General features: G+C 46.3%; 1 protein-coding gene across 1 annotated transcript in view; it reads right to left on the bottom strand.

Annotated features, from left to right (window-relative positions):
- Positions 1 to 16,199, bottom strand: part of LOC124275911 (bone morphogenetic protein 3-like) — a 49,961-nt gene extending 33,762 nt beyond the window's left edge. The window contains exon 1 of the mRNA XM_046711603.1: positions 15,362 to 16,199. Within this exon, the coding sequence (XP_046567559.1) occupies positions 15,362 to 15,659 (298 nt within the window). The 5' untranslated portion in view covers positions 15,660 to 16,199. The remainder of the gene's footprint in view (positions 1 to 15,361) is intronic.
- Positions 16,200 to 21,289: the final 5,090 nt, after the last annotated feature.

Raw genomic sequence — 21,289 nt, 5'->3', positions numbered from 1 at the left:
AACTGCACGAGTGAAGAAGAGGAAATATGCAACTGCTATTCTTGTGAAGCTAGCGACAGAATTGTCCCAAACGTGTGTGAGAAACAAGAAACTTGCAAGGTTTTCGTGGTTGAAACACGCCACCGGCCCAGACCCACACTTCATAAAAGACCTCGAAATTCCTTAAACGCAATTCACAGAGACGCTCTAAGCTCCAGGCAAGCCTTGCAAAGAATTCAGTGCGATGTTCTTTCAACTTTACAGTCCTTAAGGTTCATTTGGCACCGATGCAGATTTGATTTGCGATTTGTCGTCTTAAAAAACGGAAGCCATGTTAGCTGGTGCCAAAGTGAGAATTGTCATCACATTGTTGTGCGGAGGACGACTCGCTCGTGGCAAGAGGAATCCCGGTCGTGGTGTGCTGGTCCCCCTCGTACCTGAGTAAACCCCCTAAAGACGCCCGGTGTTGTCGGTCCTCTATCTTGCACCAAATCAAAGGCAGCCCAAGCTTGTGACTCAGAGCGCCTCGTCAACAAGCCTACAGTAAACAGTTTACTTTCGCCCTCGCCGACAATAGCCAAATTGACAATTACCCCTTGGCAGCAAAGTGCAAATTGTCTTAAGACGTTGATTCGGTCAACAAGGCAATCCCCAGCTTTACGCTGATGTCGCAAAACCACAATGATCTTAATGGACGATTCCATCCATTTACAGCATTGCAAACACAGCGCGGGTGTTATCCAAGAGGGGCATCCTTGACATGCTCTGAACTCTGACAGCGTTACTGATCTTATTCACCCTTACCTAGAAATAATGTTCTTCTGTAGTAACAAGGCCTATAATGGTTTTTAGAAGAGAGTGGGTTCGGTTCTTGCCCGTAAACGAACGAACTCATTTGCCGCTACAACAGGACGCATAACATTTGCACAATAGTCTAGTAAACCCATAGCAGCTACAACAGCGTGCTGTTAGTGATGTGTGAGAAACAATGAGATATAACGTGTATCTACCACTGAGACACAAGTAACACACGGTGTGACAGAGGCAGGTGATATGTGATAAGCACACAGGTGTGTTACAGGTAGGAGTAATACATGTGATGCATGGAGTTGTGACAATCAGGAAACGTCGGTACGTCATCGACGCAAAATCAGAAGGTATGATTGAACTGAGGCCAAATATTACCCACTAAAGCTAAATTGTCCAAGCTAGGGACAGTACACGTACATGAAACCGTTACGTGTGATGTGAATCATTTTCAACGATTTGAAAATTGTAATTATTTTTGTACAGAATATGCCAACTAGGTTGTGATGGTTCCCTCCAGATCCATTTCATTACCCAACAGAATGTCTGTGGCGGCGAAACTGACACTTGTTACTACCACTGTTTATTTTGCACAAAGGCAGTATTGCGTCCTTTAAACACCTGCTTCCAACCATCGTTACGATTATGTATAATATCAGCTGATGTGTCTATCGTTTTGTAAATCGGTGTGTAACGCCAGTGGTGATAATCTGATTCTGGTAAGACTATCAAACAGAAAAATCTGAAAACTCCCATTCAAGTCTACAATACCTACCATGTCACGATTTCTTTAGTTTCAGTAAACAAAGAAATTCCCCGGCATTCTTTCCCCGATGTTTGTGAAGACAAATGAAAATATGAAAATATTTTCATTTCAGTGATTAAATGTTAGTAAGCATTGTTGTATGAGGTTTAGCTGTTCTCAAGGCTGTGGAGGCAGCGTTCTCCTCCAACCAACCCTTAATCGATAACCGGGAACGCTCAGTATCCCAAGAAACAGTCACAACACACTGAGTACTGCATATCCTTACTTAAACTACATTTTCAGAGGGCTCACCAGACAAAGAAAAATATCGACATATATTACAAAAAATACAAGTCGACACATATGATCTCGAATCGATCAAATAATTTTATACAAACACATTTTTGTGAAGGAACCATACACAAGGAATGCATGATCTGGTTGTAGAAGGTTAAAAAATATCAAGCGGTGTGTTACTGATCCACTCTAAACTTCATTGTGACGAGAATGTGTAATGTATTTTTGAATGGGTTAGTTTATGCATTTAGGACTAGAGTATTATCACTCGTGCGTGATATATTTCTGTGCGTATGTCGACATCCGACGTCGACAAGGAACTCGCGTGTGGCTTTGTTGATTGTTTACCCGGCGTATATAGGTCGGTGTTTAATGCAGGCTCTCTGTTCTATTTGCAACCTTGTGATGAGTTCAGCGTGCTGTACCTGTGTGGTAAACCCGTCACCTTGCCATCGGGGACTCTATCTGCTGAAATTATGATCAACGATTCATTTCTGTGATTCTCGCGAGACTTGGGGCCAGCTAAAGAACGATAAACATGCGCTGGAATGTGGTCTTCAACAAAACATATTTCTCATCCGAAACGCGGTATGGGGAAATTCGTCCCACAGAAACATAAGGCGTACCGAGATTTTACGTTTCGAGATAGAAAAATATGATCAGGTACCATGTACTTTATCAGTGGGAAGTACAGGAGCGGTTGTTGTCCTACTTCCGAATACACGTTATATGTAATGTGTTGAAATATAAGGTTACATCTACAGTTTGGGCCGACGAGTTGATTTTATTAGTTAGTTTGTTCTACACACAAACATAAATCGATTAGCAGACTGGTTGAAAATGTCATGTCTTATGTTTTATACACAACATAGCCCGTGCATAACCGCAGGTGAATGAAATGGTCAGTGTTGTCGATATGTAGGTCCGCTCATGTGCGCCGTAAGTGGGGGTCAACCTTAATCTGCTAGTGTGGCATAAGTTGGACGCATGTCGTAACCCTATCTGAAGGACAGCCATCCCCGACCCTGTCGAAAAATGGACCGGACGGACAGCACGCGTTAATACCCTTACACAGCCACGATCAAACTTTCCATCGAACTCCTACACTTCTCCTGACCCCAATAATCCCCTACCAGACCCTCACTATGCCAGATACACGTCTCCCTACCAGACCCTCACTATACCTGATACACGTCTCCCTACCAGACCCTCACTATCCCTGATAGAAGTCTCCCTACCAGACCCTCACTATGCCTGATACACGTGTCCCTAGCAGACCATCAATATCCCTGAAACACGTCTCCATACCAGACCCTCACTATCCCCGATACACGTCTCCCTACCAGACCCTCACTATCCCCGATACACGTCTCCCTACCAGACCCTCACTATCCCTGATAGAAGTCTCCGTACCAGAGCCTCACTATCCCAGATACACGTCTCCCTACCAGACCCTCACTATCCCTGATAGAAGTCTCCCTACCAGACCCTCACTATGCCAGATACACGTCTCCCTATCAGACCCTCACTATACCTGATACACGTCTCCCTACCAGACCCTCACTATCCCTGATAGAAGTCTCCCTACCAGACCCCCACTATGCCTGATACACGTGTCCCTAGCAGACCCTCACTATCCCTGAAACACGTCTCCATACCAGACCCTCACTATCCCCGATACACGTCTCCCTACCAGACCCTCACTATCCCAGATACACGTCTCCCTACCAGACCCTCACTATCCCTGATAGAAGTCTCCGTACCAGACCCTCACTATCCCAGATACACGTCTCCCTACCAGACCCTCACTATCCCTGATAGAAGTCTCCCTACCAGACCCTCACTATGCCAGATACACGTCTCCCTATCAGACCCTCACTATACCTGATACACGTCTCCCTACCAGACCCTCACTATCCCTGATAGAAGTCTCCCTACCAGACCCCCACTATGCCTGATACACGTGTCCCTAGCAGACCATCAATATCCCTGAAACACGTCTCCATACCAGACCCTCACTATCCCCGATACACGTCTCCCTACCAGACCCTCACTATCCCAGATACACGTCTCCCTACCAGACCCTCACTATCCCTGATAGAAGTCTCCGTACCAGACCCTCACTATCCCAGATACACGTCACCTACCAGACCCTCACTATCCGAGATACACGTCTCCATACCAGACCCTCATTATCCCAGATACACGTCTCCCTACCAGACCCTCACTATCCGAGATACACTTCTCCCTACCAGACCCTCACTATTCCTGATACTCGTCTCCCTGCCAGACCCTCACTATCCCTGATACACGTCTCCCTACCAGACCCTCACTATCCCAGATACACGTCTCCCTACCAGACATTCGCCATCCTCGCTGCCCGACACCCTACCCCCGACCAAACCCTCGTTATCCCTCACAACCTTCCCACTAAACAATAGGCTGGTATCCTGCCTCTGCCTTGGTCTGTTTTACACATCCCTGTTCCGTCAGTACAGTTCAAGTACAATGTTCAGACTTCAAACAGTCATGGCGAGTTTGGGATGTTTCCTTGAGATCCTGAGGCGAAACATCCCCCATCAGCCACAAACAATGTTCCCATCTCGGAGTTGTGTAGCATAACACCTATGTGTGTTTAACCAGATAATGCAAGGTCGGGCCTTCCGGGGCCATGGCAAATACGTAACAACCATGTACATGAAATGCTGTACCTTTGAGGCGTTATATTGGACCATCAGTTGGATATCATACACATTATATATAGCATGCAGTTGGGCTTTTGCTATTTGCTAGTTAGTAATAATAAACATCATATACAATGCAGTTAGGCCTATACTGAACGCCATTGCAAACTGTCAATGTCCATTGATCCTCAGGTGCACTGTGTTGAACTCTGGCCTGTTTCTGACAATCTGGTTGCAGAATGGAAACTACCCACCGATCCGCAAATAAATAATGACTGCTTTTCTGTGGTGTGGTCCTATAAACCTTTCATATTTCCATAATATGTCAACAATTGCCGCCACTTCCTGCATCCGTGGGCCCATTAAAGATGGTAGGTAACGCGGCAATACTCTTCACAGCGTTCTTCCCTACACTCCCTGTGTGGAGCTTGTGTGGTATATGGAGGGGAAAGCGGAATGGAGAGCTTTAATCGTTCGTGACATCATTAGTCGCAAATGTTCTACATCAAACGTTTCCAACATGATTAAGGGTACTTATATCCCAGGGTCACTGTGTGGTACTTGAATATTCCAGTCGTAGGTGAATAATGTAACTGCATAATTATATTCTTACCACCGATTATGACTTTCAATGTATCTGTAATGATATACCTGTTTATCCTGTTTAGCTCTAACGTGTCCTACTTACCTTCACTGGTAAGGGTCATATATTTCTCCCTATGTTTCCCCCCTATGTATGCCTACTCGGTGATATATTCCGTTATACAATGTATTTCATTAACCCGGTGATATATGTCAGTCCAGCTCACTCGTGACATAACCTTGCATTCCCCTTCCTCTAAAAATGATGATATACCACTGTATGTCCCACAATACCCCGACCCGGTACTTGCACGTGACGACAGAAGCCTCCTACGTCAGGCACATGGGTATATGCACGTGACGATGGGAGTCTCCTACCTCAGTCACATGGGAATATGCACGTGACATTAGGAGTCTCCTACGTCAGTCACATGGGTATATATGCACGTAACATTAGGAGCCTCCTGCGTCAGTCACATGGATATATGCTCGTGACGTTAGGATTCTCCAACGTCAGTCAAATTTGTATATGCACGTGACGAGAGGAGCCTCCTACGTCAGTCACATGGGTATATGCACGTGACTGTGCATGCCTTTTACAACGGTAAGAGGTGTATATGCAAGTGATGGTAGGAATATTGTCCTTCAATAAGATGGTTATATGCACGTGAAGAGACAGGAGTTTGATCTATACGAGTGTGTGCACGTGAAGACGTCGGCCTCCACTGTCAGTCGCACGTACATGAGGTAAACGTAGAGAACAACGTGAAAGTCGGATCTGGTATTCGGAGTCAGATGTTGGTATGTATATAAGTCAGATATATACATACACGTGACGGAACGCCGATATACATTCACACCACACGATCACACACGCCAGCTATTTTCAGACTTCAACGTGTGCATGAACATAACACACTCGCTGTATATACTACCTGGCAAAACCACAAGTTTCCGTAATACGAATGTGGCAAACACTAACACACAGCTTCCCGCCACCACGGGTGACTAATAACATGTTGTGAAAACGGAGGGGTATTGTTTCACACCGCAACGAAATGTCCGGCACCGCCGTGCCATAGCGATGGGTTCTGTTCCCCTCTGACAGACAGCACATACTGACCCGGACCTGACGGTTGGACCGTTGTTGTACCCACCTGACGGATACGGACCACGCACCTGTACATCATCCTACCTCACCTGGTGTCCAGCTCACCTGGCGGTGTTATACGCTGGTACACCTACAGACGTTCAGGCATTACGGGGCTGTTACATGAAGTACGTCTAAGCTAGGAACAGGTGTTAGGATAACTGTGCCGTCACTAACTAGAAGCTGTCAAACGATGTATCTATCATAAACATATTTCTGAAGATGCGTTGCACAGGTGCGCGGAATCATCACTAAACATATTTTTGAACTGGCAGATAACACTAGGATATGGGGAATAAGTTGTTTTTATGGGGGGATAATATCAGCTAGTTTATGTAGTATCTGTTATAATTACTTTATCATGTGATGTTCGTGATATAAGTTGGGCTGTTTTCGACAGGTAATAAACGAACATTAATAATAATATTTCCACCTAACTCCGTCGTGATAATAACTAGGCGTGCTACTTGACGGACAGGTAAACAGTGGGCAGGTGTTTCTGGATCATGACAAAGTATTTGTTGACTCTCAAATAATCACCTCATCTTCACTTAATACCCACGTCCCTGAAACCTACACCTGCCTCCTATAGGTAACATGCAGGTGTTCTGATAACCCCGTCTACCGTCAGGCGGGTCGCTGCGACACATCGGTTACATGGATCTCACGACATGCTGATTTCACGGCGTCCCTTTCGGCCTTGGCCCGTGTCCTCGCACCTGCATACAGGTGAGGGCGAGCTGATGACTTTAGGTACTAAACATAGACACATCTGACTGTGGCGAGCTGATGACTTTAGGTACTAAACATAGACACATCTGACTGTGGCGAGCTGATGACTTTAAGTACTAAACACAAACACACCCGACAAGGGCGAGTTGATCTGTGACTCCAGGTCTAGCACCTGCACACTCCTGACTGTGACAAGTTCATCTGTGAATACGGGTCTAACATCTGCACTCACCCGACTAGATCAAGTTGATCTGTCACTCAAGGTCTAACACCTGCACACACCTGACAAGGGCGACATGATCTGTGACTCAAGGTCTAACACCTGCACACAACTCGCTGTGGCTAGTTGATCTGTGACTCCAGGTCTAACACCTGCACACACCTGACTGTGGCGAGCTGATCTGTGACTCTAGGTCTAACACCTGCACACACCTGACTGTGGCGAGCTGATCTGTGACTCCAGGTCTAACACCTGCACACACCTGACTGTGGCGAGCTGATCTGTGACTCCAGGTCTAACACCTTCACACATCTGACTGTGGCGAGCTGATCTGTGACTCTAGGTCTAACACCTGCACAGACCTGACAGGGGCGAGCTGATCCGTGACTCTGTCTAACACCTGTCACACACACCTGACTGTGGCGAGCTGATCTGTGACTCCATGTCTAACACCTGCACACACTGACTGTGGCTAGCTGATCTGTGACTCTAGGTCTAACACCTGCACACACTGACTGTGGCGAGCTGATCCGTGACTGTCTAACACCTGGCAGACTCTAGGTCTAACACCTGCACAGACCTGACTGTGGCGAGCTGATCTGTGACTCCAGGTCTAACACCTGCACACACCTGACAAGGGCGACATGATCTGTGACTCCAGGTCTAACACCTGCACAGACCTGACTGTGGCGAGCTGATCTGTGACTCTAGGTCTGACACCTGCACACACCTGACTGTGGCGAGCTGATCTGTGACTCTAGGTCTAACACCTGCACAGACCTGACTGTGGCGAGCTTGATTTGTGACTCCAGGTCTAACACCTTCACACACTCCAGGTCTAACTGTGGCTGTGGCGAGCTGATCTGTGACTCTAGGTCTAACACCTGCACAGACCTGACTGTGGCGAGCTGATCTGTGACTCCAGGTCTAACACCTGCACACACCTGACTGTGGCGAGCTGATCTGTGACTCCGGGTCTAACACCTGCACACACCTGACTGTGGCTAGCTGATCTGTGGCTCTAGGTCTAACACCTGCACAGACCTGACTGTGGCGAGCTGATCTGTGACTCTAGGTCTAACACCTGCACACACCTGACTGTGGCGAGTTGATCTGTGACTCCAGGTCTAACACCTGCACACACCTGACTGTGGCTAGCTGATCTGTGACTCCAGGTCTAACACCTGCACACACCTGACTGTGGCTAGCTGATCTGTGACTCCGGGTCTAACACCTGCACACACCTGACAAGGGCGAGCTGATCTGTGACTCTAGGTCTAACACCTGCACACCTGACCTGACTGTGGCTACTGTGGCGAGCTGATCCGTGACTCCAGGTCTAACACCTGCACACACCTGACTGTGGGCGAGCTGATCCCTGACAAGGACTCCGGGTCTAACACCTGCACACACCTGACTGTGGCTAGGGATCTGTGAGGGTCTTGATCTGTAACTCCAGGTCTAACACCTGCACACACCTGACTGTGGCTAGCTGATCTGTGACTCCAGGTCTAACACCTGCACACACCTGACTGTGGCGAGCTGATCTGTGACTCGGTTAACTACTGCCCTTTATATATTGGGAGACCGTTGTACAGAGTTGCAAGCTCAGGTAACATTCCCGATGCAGTCCGCTTGATAACCTACGCACAAATATAGTTGTTGTCATACTTAAAGCTTCACTGCCGACAAAGCCGTTTACGTGCATCTCCTGGAACAGTTGACTACACGCACACGAGTGCCCGGGCCCCTCATATGTTAAAGTACGGGTAAAGGCAGATTATACCCGCGTTAGCCTCTTGCGGCGTGTCAGGGGGATTAAGGTGTTTGATAATTCATGCGGTTAGCTACCTCAAGCTTCAATATGGTTTCCTTCAGAGGCAAATACCAGGACCAAATCTGGGTTATGGCTGCCAGTTTCAGTGAGGTTTAATATCGGGTAGTGTTGTTGGGAGCGGGATTTTTAATAGACGCCACTGACAGGGGAAACAGTGAGATAGTTCGCGAGACATGTGGTATTGTATAATGTCAGCAACAAGAAGCTGGTCAGGGGGAAACTCCAGATATTATCTCAGACCTGTGGCTTTGTATGTGTGCAAGAAACAAGGTGCCGATAAACGCCAGAACAAGGTAACGGCTTCATCTTTCTATGTGATGAGACTTCAAACACATCATAACTGATGTGAACAGTACTGCCATCTATTCCAACAGTGGGGTAACGGTTGACACTGTCTGTGAGACTTGTAACGCGGTATAGTTGGCGAGAATATGGGTTTGACACACGCCAACATAGGGGTAGCGGTTGATATTATCTGTGAGACTTGTAACGCGTTAGTGTTGGCGAGAATATGGGTTTGACTCACGCCAACAGTGGGGTAACGGTTGACACTGTCTGTGAGACTTGTAACAGGGTATTGTTGGCGAGAATATGGGTTTGACACACGCCATCAGTGGGGTAACGGTTGACACTGTCTGTGAGACTTGTAACAGGGTATTGTTGGCGAGAATATGGGTTTGACAAGCGCCAACAGTGGGGTAACGGTTGACACTGTCTGTGAGACTTGTAACGCAGTATTGTTGGCGAGAATATGGGTTTGACAAGCGCCAACAGTGGGGTAACGGTTGACACTGTCTGTGAGACTTGTAACGCAATATTGTTGGCGAGAATATGGGTTTGACACACGCCAACAGTGGGGTAGCGGTTAGCACAGTCTGTGAGACTTGTAACGCCATATTGTTTGCGAGAATATGGGTTTGACACGCGCCAACAGTGGGGTAGCGGTTCATTATCTGTGAGACTTGTAACGCAGTATTGTTGGCGAGAATATGGGTTTGACACGCGCCAACAGTGGGGTAGCGGTTCACATTATCTGTGAGACATGTACCGCGGTATTGTTGGCGAGAATATGGGTTTGACACGCGCCAACAGTGGGGTAGCGGTTGACAATATCTGTGAGACTTGTACCGCGGTATCGTTGGCGAGAATATGGGTTTGACACACGCCAACAGTGGGGTAGTGGTTCATTATCTGTGAGACTTGTAACGCAGTATTGTTGGCAAGAATATGGGTTTGACACGCGCCAACAGTGGGGTAGCGGTTCACATTATCTGTGAGACTTGTACCGCGGTATTGTTGGCGAGAATATGGGTTTGACACGCGCCAACAGTGGGGTAACGGTTGACAATATCTGTGAGACATGTACCGCGGTATTGTTGGCGAGAATATAGGTTTGACACACGCCAACAGTGGGGTAACGGTTGACAATATCTGTGAGACTTGTAACGCAGTATTGTTGGCGAGAATATGGGTTTGACACGCGCCAACAGTGGGGTAGCGGTTCACATTATCTGTGAGACATGTACCGCGGTATTGTTGGCGAGAATATGGGTTTGACACGCGCCAACAGTGGGGTAACGGTTGACAATATCTGTGAGACTTGTACCGCGGTATCGTTGGCGAGAATATGGGTTTGACACACGCCAACAGTGGGGTAGCGGTTCATTATCTGTGAGACTTGTAACGCAGTATTGTTGGCGAGAATATGGGTTTGACACGCGCCAACAGTGGGGTAGCGGTTCACATTATCTGTGAGACATGTACCGCGGTATTGTTGGCGAGAATATGGGTTTGACACGCGCCAACAGTGGGGTAGCGGTTCACATTATCTGTGAGACTTGTACGCGGTATTGTTGGCGAGAGTATGGGTTTGACACGCGCCAACAGTGGGGTAACGGTTGACAATATCTGTGAGACATGTACTGCGGTATTGTTGGCGAGAATATAGGTTTGACAAGCGCCAACAGTGGGGTAACGGTTGACAATATCTGTGAGACATGTACCGCGGTATCGTTGGCGAGAATATGGGTTTGACACGCGCCAACAGTGAGGTAACGGTTGACAATATCTGTGAGACCTGTACCGCGGTATTGTTGGCGAGAATATGGGTTTGACACACGCCAACAGTAGGGTAACGGTTGACAATATCTGTGAGACCTGTACCGCGGTATTATTGGCGAGAATATGGGTTTGACACGCGCCAACAGTGGGGTAGCGGTTCATTATCTGTGAGACTTGTAACGCAGTATTGTTGGCGAGAATATGGGTTTGACACGCGCCAACAGTGGGGTAGCGGTTGACAATATCTGTGAGACTTGTTGGCGAGAATATGGGTTTGACACACGCCAACAGTGGGGTAGCGGTTCACATTATCTGTGAGACTTGTAACGCGGTATCGTTGGCGAGAATATGGGTTTGACTCACGCCAACAGTGGGGTAGCGGTTGACACTATCTGTGAGACTTGTAACAGGGTATTGTTGGCGAGAATATGGGTTTGACACACGCCAACAGTGGGGTAGCGGTTGACATTATCTGTGAGACTTGTAACAGGGTATTGTTGGCGAGAATATGGGTTTGACACACGCCAACAGTGGGTAACGGTTGACATTATCTGTGAGACCTGTAACGCGGTATTGTTGGCGAGAATATGGGTTTGACACACGCCAACAATGAGCTAACGGTTGAAGCTTTCAGTGAGACGTGTAATACTGAAGTATAGCGAGAATAGGGTTTGATCCAGACCACGACAAAGATAATATTTACGTTAGTAAATAGCACAACAACTGACGCCTTTGGTGGTGTTTGTTTAGAAATGAAAACCAGCACAGAACCAATAGAATAGGAATGTGGACAGTTAACTGGGTTAAGTCCATTCACTGTTTCAACCTTAATGTTGGTAAATTTCAATTCCATAGATAAATACGTTTTCACACCACGGAGCCAGGGTAAACAACTGTTATTTGGCGAGTCTGTAGGTGTATTTTTATCAGTATTTCTCTGTGAGGTCTTCAGTCACCATTGATGTAGTCAGGAACATCATCCTGTTCTCCCAACATCAACAACGGCTACATGGCCATACGAGCTTCCCAAGGTCCCGAGGGCGCGGGGAGGTGGGAAGATGGCTCTAATGAAAGTACGGGTTCTCACTTCCGAGGGGGCGGTAGTGGAATGGGGGCCGGGAGCACTCTCCCACCCCTGAACCACAATGGCATCTAACCCGTACCATATGCGTGTAATAACTCCCGGCAAAGTGCTCCAGTATAAATCATATCTGCTTTATGGAATCATAACTCAATGGAGGTAGTAAGGACTGTACGGGAGTTCGCGTGCCTGGGTCCATTTAACTCCCTCCCTCACACACCCAACACGCACGCACGCACACACACACACGCATATGGGGAAGCTGGTTTCATGTGGCGAAGGAAGAAGAAGCCTGGACCTTCCAGAAGAGTGGTAACGGATCGATTTAATACGTCCGCTTCGTCAAGACGAGAAAAAGTACCCGTCATTCTGGTCCTACGAAACACCTCTCGGTCCATCAATTCCTATCACACATAATATTCCGGTCATATGCAACACTGAGAATACAATGTCGGCCACCCGATCTTTCAACACTGAAGACACCCGGTCGTTAGTTCCCAAACCTTTCGCCACCATCCCAGTGGTGGCGATACGGGTCCGTCAGACAGGAAACTCTTTCTCACTCAGTACAGGTTCACCAACTCTTCTGGCATTAAATCCCAACCCCTATCTCCTCATTTCCTATCCACCCCCAGTACATGCAGGTCTTGCAACACACTGATCTACGGGCAGTTAGTTACCTTGATAGAAATCCAACATCCGTTTTATTCAACCCTTCACAAACAATAGAATACTGACACACAACACTGTTTCCTTTCAACCACCACTATGCCGTTTGCAGCTTAAGTTTCATTAGAATCTAATACCTGCACCCACCCCTCCAAATACAGATTCAGATAGAGTGCCGTTACCTTGTGTACACCTGCGCGTTCTGCTATGCCACATCCTCCGACCATCTGTTCCACCGGGCCTGTCACTCACAGTTACATCAGATATAAACATACGCACTATCTTCACTTTATGCGTTTATATACTGATTACTTTAACCCCGAAAACTCTTCTTGATCGTCGTGTAAGAAGAAGCCCTAATCAGCGTTACAAACACGTGCGAAGCCAGAGATTACTTTATCTACCAAACCATTTTTTTCTGTAATCAACTTGAATTTAACACATATAATGCCCGTCAAGGGGTGTATATTTTGAACACGACGATTCCTTATCATATTTAATGTTATTTTCTGCTATAACTACACAAATTGGATTTTAATACCATAGCTTATTTTTCCAGATTTGTTCAGTGATATTCACATCTGCTACGGTCGTGCAAGCGTCATTAGCTAAACGGTTATATTAAACACGTGCAACACGAGACAGGCTCTAATTATTAAGAATATTTGACGGGGATTTATATCTGATGAATGCGATACTGACAAAGCATTATTACGACATCTGTTCCTGCACAATTGTTCTATTAACCATTTCACTCGGCGGAAAAACGTCTCCGGCGCTTATATCCAACTCGACAGATTTACAGCGTTAGCAGATATATATATTGACGCCATGCTAATTTGAAAGAAGATAGGATCATGGGGGATGATTTGTAGGTCCGTGTTTGTTGTTTTGCGACAACCTGTCGTTTTCAATTTTCTCGCCGAAAGATCGTCTCTATTCCGGTCATCCCTGGGGCTCGACTGCCTATTGCTACTATTTGTACAATGGTGCCCCACCCCGGGGGACAGAGACAAGCGAGGGAAGCAGGAGGGAGGGGATGGGGATTTGACACAATCGATCTGTAATGAAATAGGGATTTTTCTTCCGTAAAGGCATTTTCCTTCTTGACGAACGAAGAAAATATGTTTTAACCGTTGTCAGAAATAGGTGGTGACGGGGTGATGTTACGTTTTGAAGGATTAATTTGTAGGAGAAAGCGTATTAAATTAATATATTGAATTGTGTATAAGAAAATGTTGTTTTTTCTGATTCCATCTAACAATTTTGTATGCAATATTAGAATGTGTCGTTAAAATCAGCTTAAATTAACCCGAAAGTAAACATTTCATTTACTTAATCCTATTTTGGATACGTGTAGTTACCATTTTGTATTTGCATTCATCTCGATGTAGTACATAAATCAATGTCTAACGGAATATCCTTTGAAATCTCTCCTAGAAGATGGTAAATCGATCTGTTGTAATTTTGAGATATGGTTATCATAAGAAATATGAATGAGATGTGATTGACAGAATGTAGGCTAACTTTGAAGTGTTATAATATACTTTGACTCTAATCTCTATTACAAATTCCACAGCCTCGGCTCGGTGGGTGAGGGTTTGCTGTACACTTCAAAGGGACTTCACATCAGCCTGGTAATACACTGACAAGCAGTGGCTCGTCGGTTACATTATTCAGCACCTGGGGAAATCGCACTGGATTAAACAGTATGCATCACCGCCTCGGTAGCTTCTCAACAAAACACAATTTGCCGAAAAAACAAGTTTCAATTAAGACAGTCGAGGACAAGTACACATGTGCGACAAGGCACGTGTGGTAACGAACACACGGCGTACACACTCAGTACGGAAGATTTTCTAATTACCACGTACGGTAGTAATATTTTAAGACCGTTCTTTCATCGTTTAACCTTAGTGTGTTTTAAAAAAAGATTCACTTGCTGTGAAATTAAGACTTCTATTACGTTTAGACCGCAGTGAAAAGATTTATACACTGACGACAAACAGCTGGGAGATTGTGCATGTTTTTCTGTTTTTTTTCTTCGGGGTAGCTTTTGCCCTACGACACATCTAATGTGCTTACCATCTACACCCTGACACCCGTTTTGTTGGATCGCTCTGATAGGAGCGGGGTAAGGTTAGGTGTACAGCCGCCTAATCTTCCACATTCAGTTTCTACCACACACTGTATCCCCTAACGTTCTCAAATTACAATCGCTAGTTTCGGCGGGGAGTGCGAGGAGCGTTCGTATGACAAGAAACATGACCCCCGAGGGTCCGTGTCGGGGGTCTACTCCAAGGGGCTCATCCCCCTTGTAATCCCTCCACCATGTGGAAGCATCCGAACAGTGTAAATCCCCCCTGTCTCTTGGGCTTCCACGCCGGCAAATTGTCAGCGATAAATGAACTGAGTACAAAGGTAGGCAGACGGGCCTGTAATTAGCCCATCATTAACAGGTGTAATGTGGAGCTGACGCTTACCACTAAATGAGCAGTTATAGAGCTTGTTACCCACCTATTTCAGCGTGAAGACTCCTCACAGTGTTCCCCAGCAACTCTTCTTGATGACTTTCACTAAATTTGTATTTTTCGTACAGATCCATTATGTACTTGGGTGGGTTGGTTTCCTTTTCGTATGGGTTTGGTATCTCTCTGGATGGCTTGGGAGGGGTAGTGGTGAAGCCAAGCAGCTTCCTCACGGCCTCGTGCAACAGAATGTTTTTCCCCGCATCGATGGTCGACCCTTGCTCCTTAGTCACAACGTAGTGAAATAATATGTACACAACAATCACCAAACACGATGGATTTTTCATTTTGAAAATTCAATAAACTTCATCCAGTACGATAAAACATAGCAATACTCTCATACAGAGACAATTTCTCCGGTGGACAAAGTCGCCCACAGCGCTTAGTACATTTCACGTCACAATTAGATTGTGAGATTTAGACATACTGCAGACTGGTATTCGTCCATGGGAAGAGAAAAACAACGTGTTTACTCCAGGTGGGTTAATCTCGAAATTTGTGAATCAAAATCTACACGTTCACAATTTAAATCCTGCGCGTCCAAGTTGTCAAAACTTGAGAAAAGTTTGCACGTAACGACAGAAGCATCGAAACACCTGTCCCGTGAAAAAACAATAGAGAACCACTTTTCTTCTCGACACTTGTGAGCCTTAGTCCTTACTCCACCAGTGGCGGCCTACTATGCTTCTTTTACACGTCAAAAGCTGAGTGAATGCGCCCAACACAAGCCCCGCCCCCTCGCGTCCAGTGGCGACAGCGAGAACGAAGAGAGGTTTAGCAGCCCGGTAGTAAGCATACGATCTCTGCGGCAAGAGACGAATGTGTGCTGTAGTCAGCTACGGCCGCCCAAGCATACACTCTCGGTATCTCGGCAGGCCAGGAGACCAGCCGACGCACGGTGTATATACGTTAGGCGACGGACGCTGTAACAGTAATGTGCACAGGTAGTGAGCACAGTTTGCGTGACTGACAGTAGACACAGCTAAGGTTGGCATCTGTCTCTCTCCTAGGACAGCGGATCCTTCAAGGTGTAGACCAACCTACAGTTTTATAGCAGGGCTCTAATCCCTGCCAGTGTTTAATAGAAGACCTCGTGGGTTGTAAAACAATGTATGTGTTTACAGACGCTGACGCTGACTGAACTCGGAGACTGTTTTTTTCTGATAGTATCAGAAAGGGTAATGTTTTCTAAAAGCGTTGTATAATTTAGATCTGTGTACAACAAGTTTCATCACCGTATAGAAATATTTTCATTTTCTTAAGATAATTTTCCCAAGCATCAATGTGGATCCCGTCAAGACATAATAGAAAGTCTAAACATGTCTGGTTAGGGTGGAAGGTGTATGGCTGGATCAGAGAGCGTCACTCCACACCCCTCCCCGGGGAGACTCTCTGTCACCGGTGCTCTTTCAAACCCACTACCTCCCAGCTCTCCCCACCGTAGACGGCTTGGGGGAGAAAAAAATCCTTTCATGTATCTAACCTCGCAGTTGTTTGTTAAACAAATCTTACTTCAGATACCATAGGCAAACATTGTGAAACGTCTAGATAATCATTGTCAGATTTTTTTGTAATATATTAGACGAATATGGCACTTACATAAGAAAATCGCGTTGTATATGATCATAGAGACTACCAACGTCGTACTGAACGCGGAGATGCCCTGACTTTGATATTGCGATCATCCCCCAGTCACATTAATGTATTTCGCAGTCCAGTGATACCAAACAGACACTACACCGTGAGATGGTAGTTATTCAAAAGTATATAAAATTGATTATATCTGCCTATTACACGACACCCAGTTAAGAACGTGTCAGCAGACATATTCTTCGTGGCAGGCAATACCCTCATTTAGCCGTTATGGTTCTGCCCGTGGGAGTCCAGGCTGGGATGGTTCTCAGTGACTTGTCGGGAGTCCACTGAATGAGTCGCGTGGTCTGGCTGTGTACTACCCGCACATCCCCACTCTACATTCCATGCCTCTTCTACTATCGCCTGGCAACATTTTCCATGCCTAGCCTGTCTAACCGTTTGTTACCCTCACTACTTTCGAACCTGCCGAAGTCCAACTACTGTCGAGCCTCACCAACCCTTTCCCTGCTTTCCCCCTTCCCTGCCCACAGTCAATCTATGCCAACCGTTTTCCCCGCTCACCCTGAAGCCAGCCGAACCCTTTACATGCCTACTATGACCGTGGCGTAGCTGTCGAGCCTCACCGCTGTCCCTGCCTACTAACGATACTGTCAAACCATTTCTCCTGCCTACATTCAATCCCGGTCAACGCCTTCCCTGCCTACTGACAGTCGACTGTCAACCATTTCTCCTGCCTACATTCAATCCTGGTCAACCCTGTCCCTGCCTAAAATTGCAGACTGTCAAACCATTTTTCCTGCCTACATTCAGTCCTGGTCAACCCTGTCCCTGCCTACTAACAGTAGACGGTCAAACCAGTTTTCCTGCCTACATTCAGTCCTGGTCAACCCTGTCCCTGCCTACTAACAGTAGACAGTCAAACCATTTTTCCTGCCTACATTCAGTCCTGGTCAACCCTGTCCCTGCCTACTAACAGTAGGCAGTCAAACCATTTCTCCTGCCTACATTCAATCCTAGTCAACCCTGTCCCTGCCTACTAACAGCAGACAGTCAAACCATTTCTCCTGCCTACATTTAATCCTGGTCAACCCAGTCCCTGCCTACTAACAGTAGTCAGTCAAACCATTTCTCCTGCCTACATTCAATCCTGGTCAACCCAGTCCCTGCCTTCTCACAGCAGACAGTCAAACCATTTCTCCTACCTACATTCAATCCTGGTCAACCCAGTCCCTGCCTACTAACAGCAGACAGTCAAACCATTTCTCCAGCCTACATTCAATCCTGGTCAACCCAGTCCCTGCCTACTAACAGTAGACAGTCAAACCATTTCTCCTGCCTACATTCAATCCTGGTCAACCCTGTCCCTGCCTACTAACAGCAGACAGTCAAACCATTTCTCCTGCCTACATTTAATCCTGGTCAACCCAGTCCCTGCCTACTAACAGCAGACAGTCAAACCATTTCTCCTGCCTACATTCAATCCTGGTCAACCCTGTCCCTACCTACTAACAGCAGACAGTCAAACCATTTCTCCTGCCTACATACAATCCTGGTCACCTCTCTCCTTGCCTAAATAATTATGCTAAAAATAAGACCAATGTGCCATCCACTGATTATATAACCGAAACCCAGAGATATGTCCGGTCGCGATTCAGATAATAAAAAAGCCTGGTAATAACGCTAAAACGACGTTCATTCACTAACTCACTCACGCAGACTAGCACACCCGGAAGACACCCTTAGCCTGCCCCCTTTCGAGACAACCTAACCCACCCAATCGCCTTCTACTGTCCCTCCGTCTTATTGATCTGACAACAGATAAACATTGCCACAACATTTCAAGTGCCTTACGCCCCCTTCTCCCTGCCGTGTAACCACGAACCTCTCTGCCAACCCTCTTCTCGTGCCATCACTACTCTCATCTGTCTACTCATACAACCCTCCCATACTTCCACACAAGAGGGGCTTCATTCACAAATAACTGTTACATGATAAAATACGATATTTATTCAGAGTTAGCGGAGTCGATGCACGAGGACAAACGTTATCAGATGATATGTCTTCAGGATATGTCCCTACATCAGCGCTGTCTAATTTGAATAATTTACAATTGAGGACCTGTATAGGTGGCGCCTATACGGGAGGCTGTGTCTCCTGCTCGGTCCCTCCTCAGATAAGCGTTCAGACACCGACCATTTCATCTTCGGGGGATGGCGGGTGGGATGAATGAGAATTCTTTTTCTAAATTTAAAAAATACTTGTAAGAACATTTTACCCGAGGTTTTACTTATAAAAAATGAACTTGCTACCTGTCCAAAAAAGTGTTTTAAAGAAAGGTATCAGAAAAGATAAATCTCCAACGAAAATAAAAGGAGTCATGTGTTACTCCTCAGCACTCACCACCCACCCTCCCACCCCGAACTCAATCCCGTCGCCCAACACTCCCATCCCTCCCTCCCACCCCGATCTCAATCCTGTCCCCATCACTCCCCACCAACGCTCCTGCCCCGAACCCAATACCTGCGGATCCCAGCACTCCCCACCAACCCATCCCTCCCTCCACCCCGAACTCAATCCCGTCCCCATCACTCCCCACCAACCCATCCCTCCCTCCCACCCCCGAACTCAATGCCGTCGCCCATCATTCGCCACCATTCCTCCCACCCCGAAGCCAACCGCCTCGCTAATCACTCCCCACCCCATCCCCTACCCGTCTCTCCTCCCCTCCGAACATGATGGGACTGGTGGCCTTTGACCAAACTTATCATATAACTTCCATGAAGCGTCTTCAAATGTTTGACATAGTTGACGCACATACCTTTAACAAAATGTTCATTCCAAGATGTCACGTCTCACTGATAAGATGTCTGCCGTGGTAATCATTAAATCACATTGTTATCAATTTTCAGTTTCGTCAGCTTTGATCACATTTATTTTGACATGCCCCTGCGGTGGTAATGTTCAACATGGCGACTCATTCACCGAAAGTCGGTCGGCCACTTTTTTTCTACATGGCTGGCACGTTCTCTATAATTTCAGGACTGACCCGACTCTGTGGGTTACAAGAGAACGTGGGTCCCAGTTTAACAAGTTTTCCTCATCCGAAATGTGAACTATGTACAAGAACAAGACCAGCCCACACTAGCTCACCCCCCGGACAGAGAATGTGGAACAACTTGGCCTTCCTTATATATTAGGTCAGTCAGTATATATATGTGGGTGTGTATATATGTGTGTGTGTGTGTATATATATATATATATATATATATTGGGTGTTTTGTTAGAAAACTATACTGAACACGACGGTTAAGAGAACACGAATGTTGGATATTTCTCAGTGAGGACTGAACACAACGTCTAATAACAATATCCCCAAAATTGTATCTGATCCCGAACTCATTTCGTTCAGTATGATATTTTCATGTTAAAATATCTTAAATTGTTTTTATTTTGAAAGGAAGAAAGAAAACGAAATAGGATTTATAGCGGTATGTTGGAGTTTCTTAGACTCTCCGATGTTTACAATAGGTCGTCATGGGTATATTAAAGGGGGACTACGTTCTGTAAACTGACAATCCCATGTGGTTGGATGCAATTCGTTCAAGCCGCCTTTTACATATCTCTTTTGCACTGTGTAGGTCAGTTTGAACTTTGCCGAGTGTACAGTTCCAACTTCCTGCACGGCACTCACTACAAAGGGTGGATATAGACTGCACAAGACCGTGCCATAGTCCCGCCCCAATGAGTGACAACATTCTAGTGGTGTTTATACTGACTGACTGACTGACTGAGTTTGGTTTTACGCCGCTTTTAGCAATATTCCAGCAATATCACGGCGGGGGACACCAGAAATGGGCTTAACAGTGGTGTTTATAAGCCCTTGAGTCTTGTTACATTCAGACGCATTCTACTTTTCAGAGACAATACAATCACTGTTTAATACTGGGATTCTATCAACATGTCTGATGATTCCTTTGCCAACGTCGCACCTGTTCACTTCGCTACAGTCTGAACAATCCAGTTTTGTCCTTGTGAGGTCACGTGACCACGCACCGTTGCTATGGAATACTAATGTTACGTTTGTTTATTGTTTCACGCAGCATTCAGCAACGACCTCAACAACGACAGTCTGTAAATATACGGGTTTGCATGAGACAATCTGATAATATGAGCTTCGATCTACCCGGTTTGGGTGCGATGACAAGCCTGACCACCCAATGCCGTTAGTCGCTTCTTACGTCAAGCATGGGTTGTTGAATACACATTGTAATCCGGATATTCGCGAGTGATAACGATATGTGTTACCGATGCATGACTATCG

The sequence above is a fragment of the Haliotis rubra genome, unplaced genomic scaffold, assembly GCF_003918875.1.
Source record: "Haliotis rubra isolate DU_JTF1 unplaced genomic scaffold, ASM391887v1 Scf105, whole genome shotgun sequence".
In the NCBI taxonomy this organism is placed as follows: domain Eukaryota; kingdom Metazoa; phylum Mollusca; class Gastropoda; order Lepetellida; family Haliotidae; genus Haliotis; species Haliotis rubra.
Note: the sequence above shows the minus strand (reverse complement) of the source record. Positions and strands in the feature narration are given on the sequence as shown.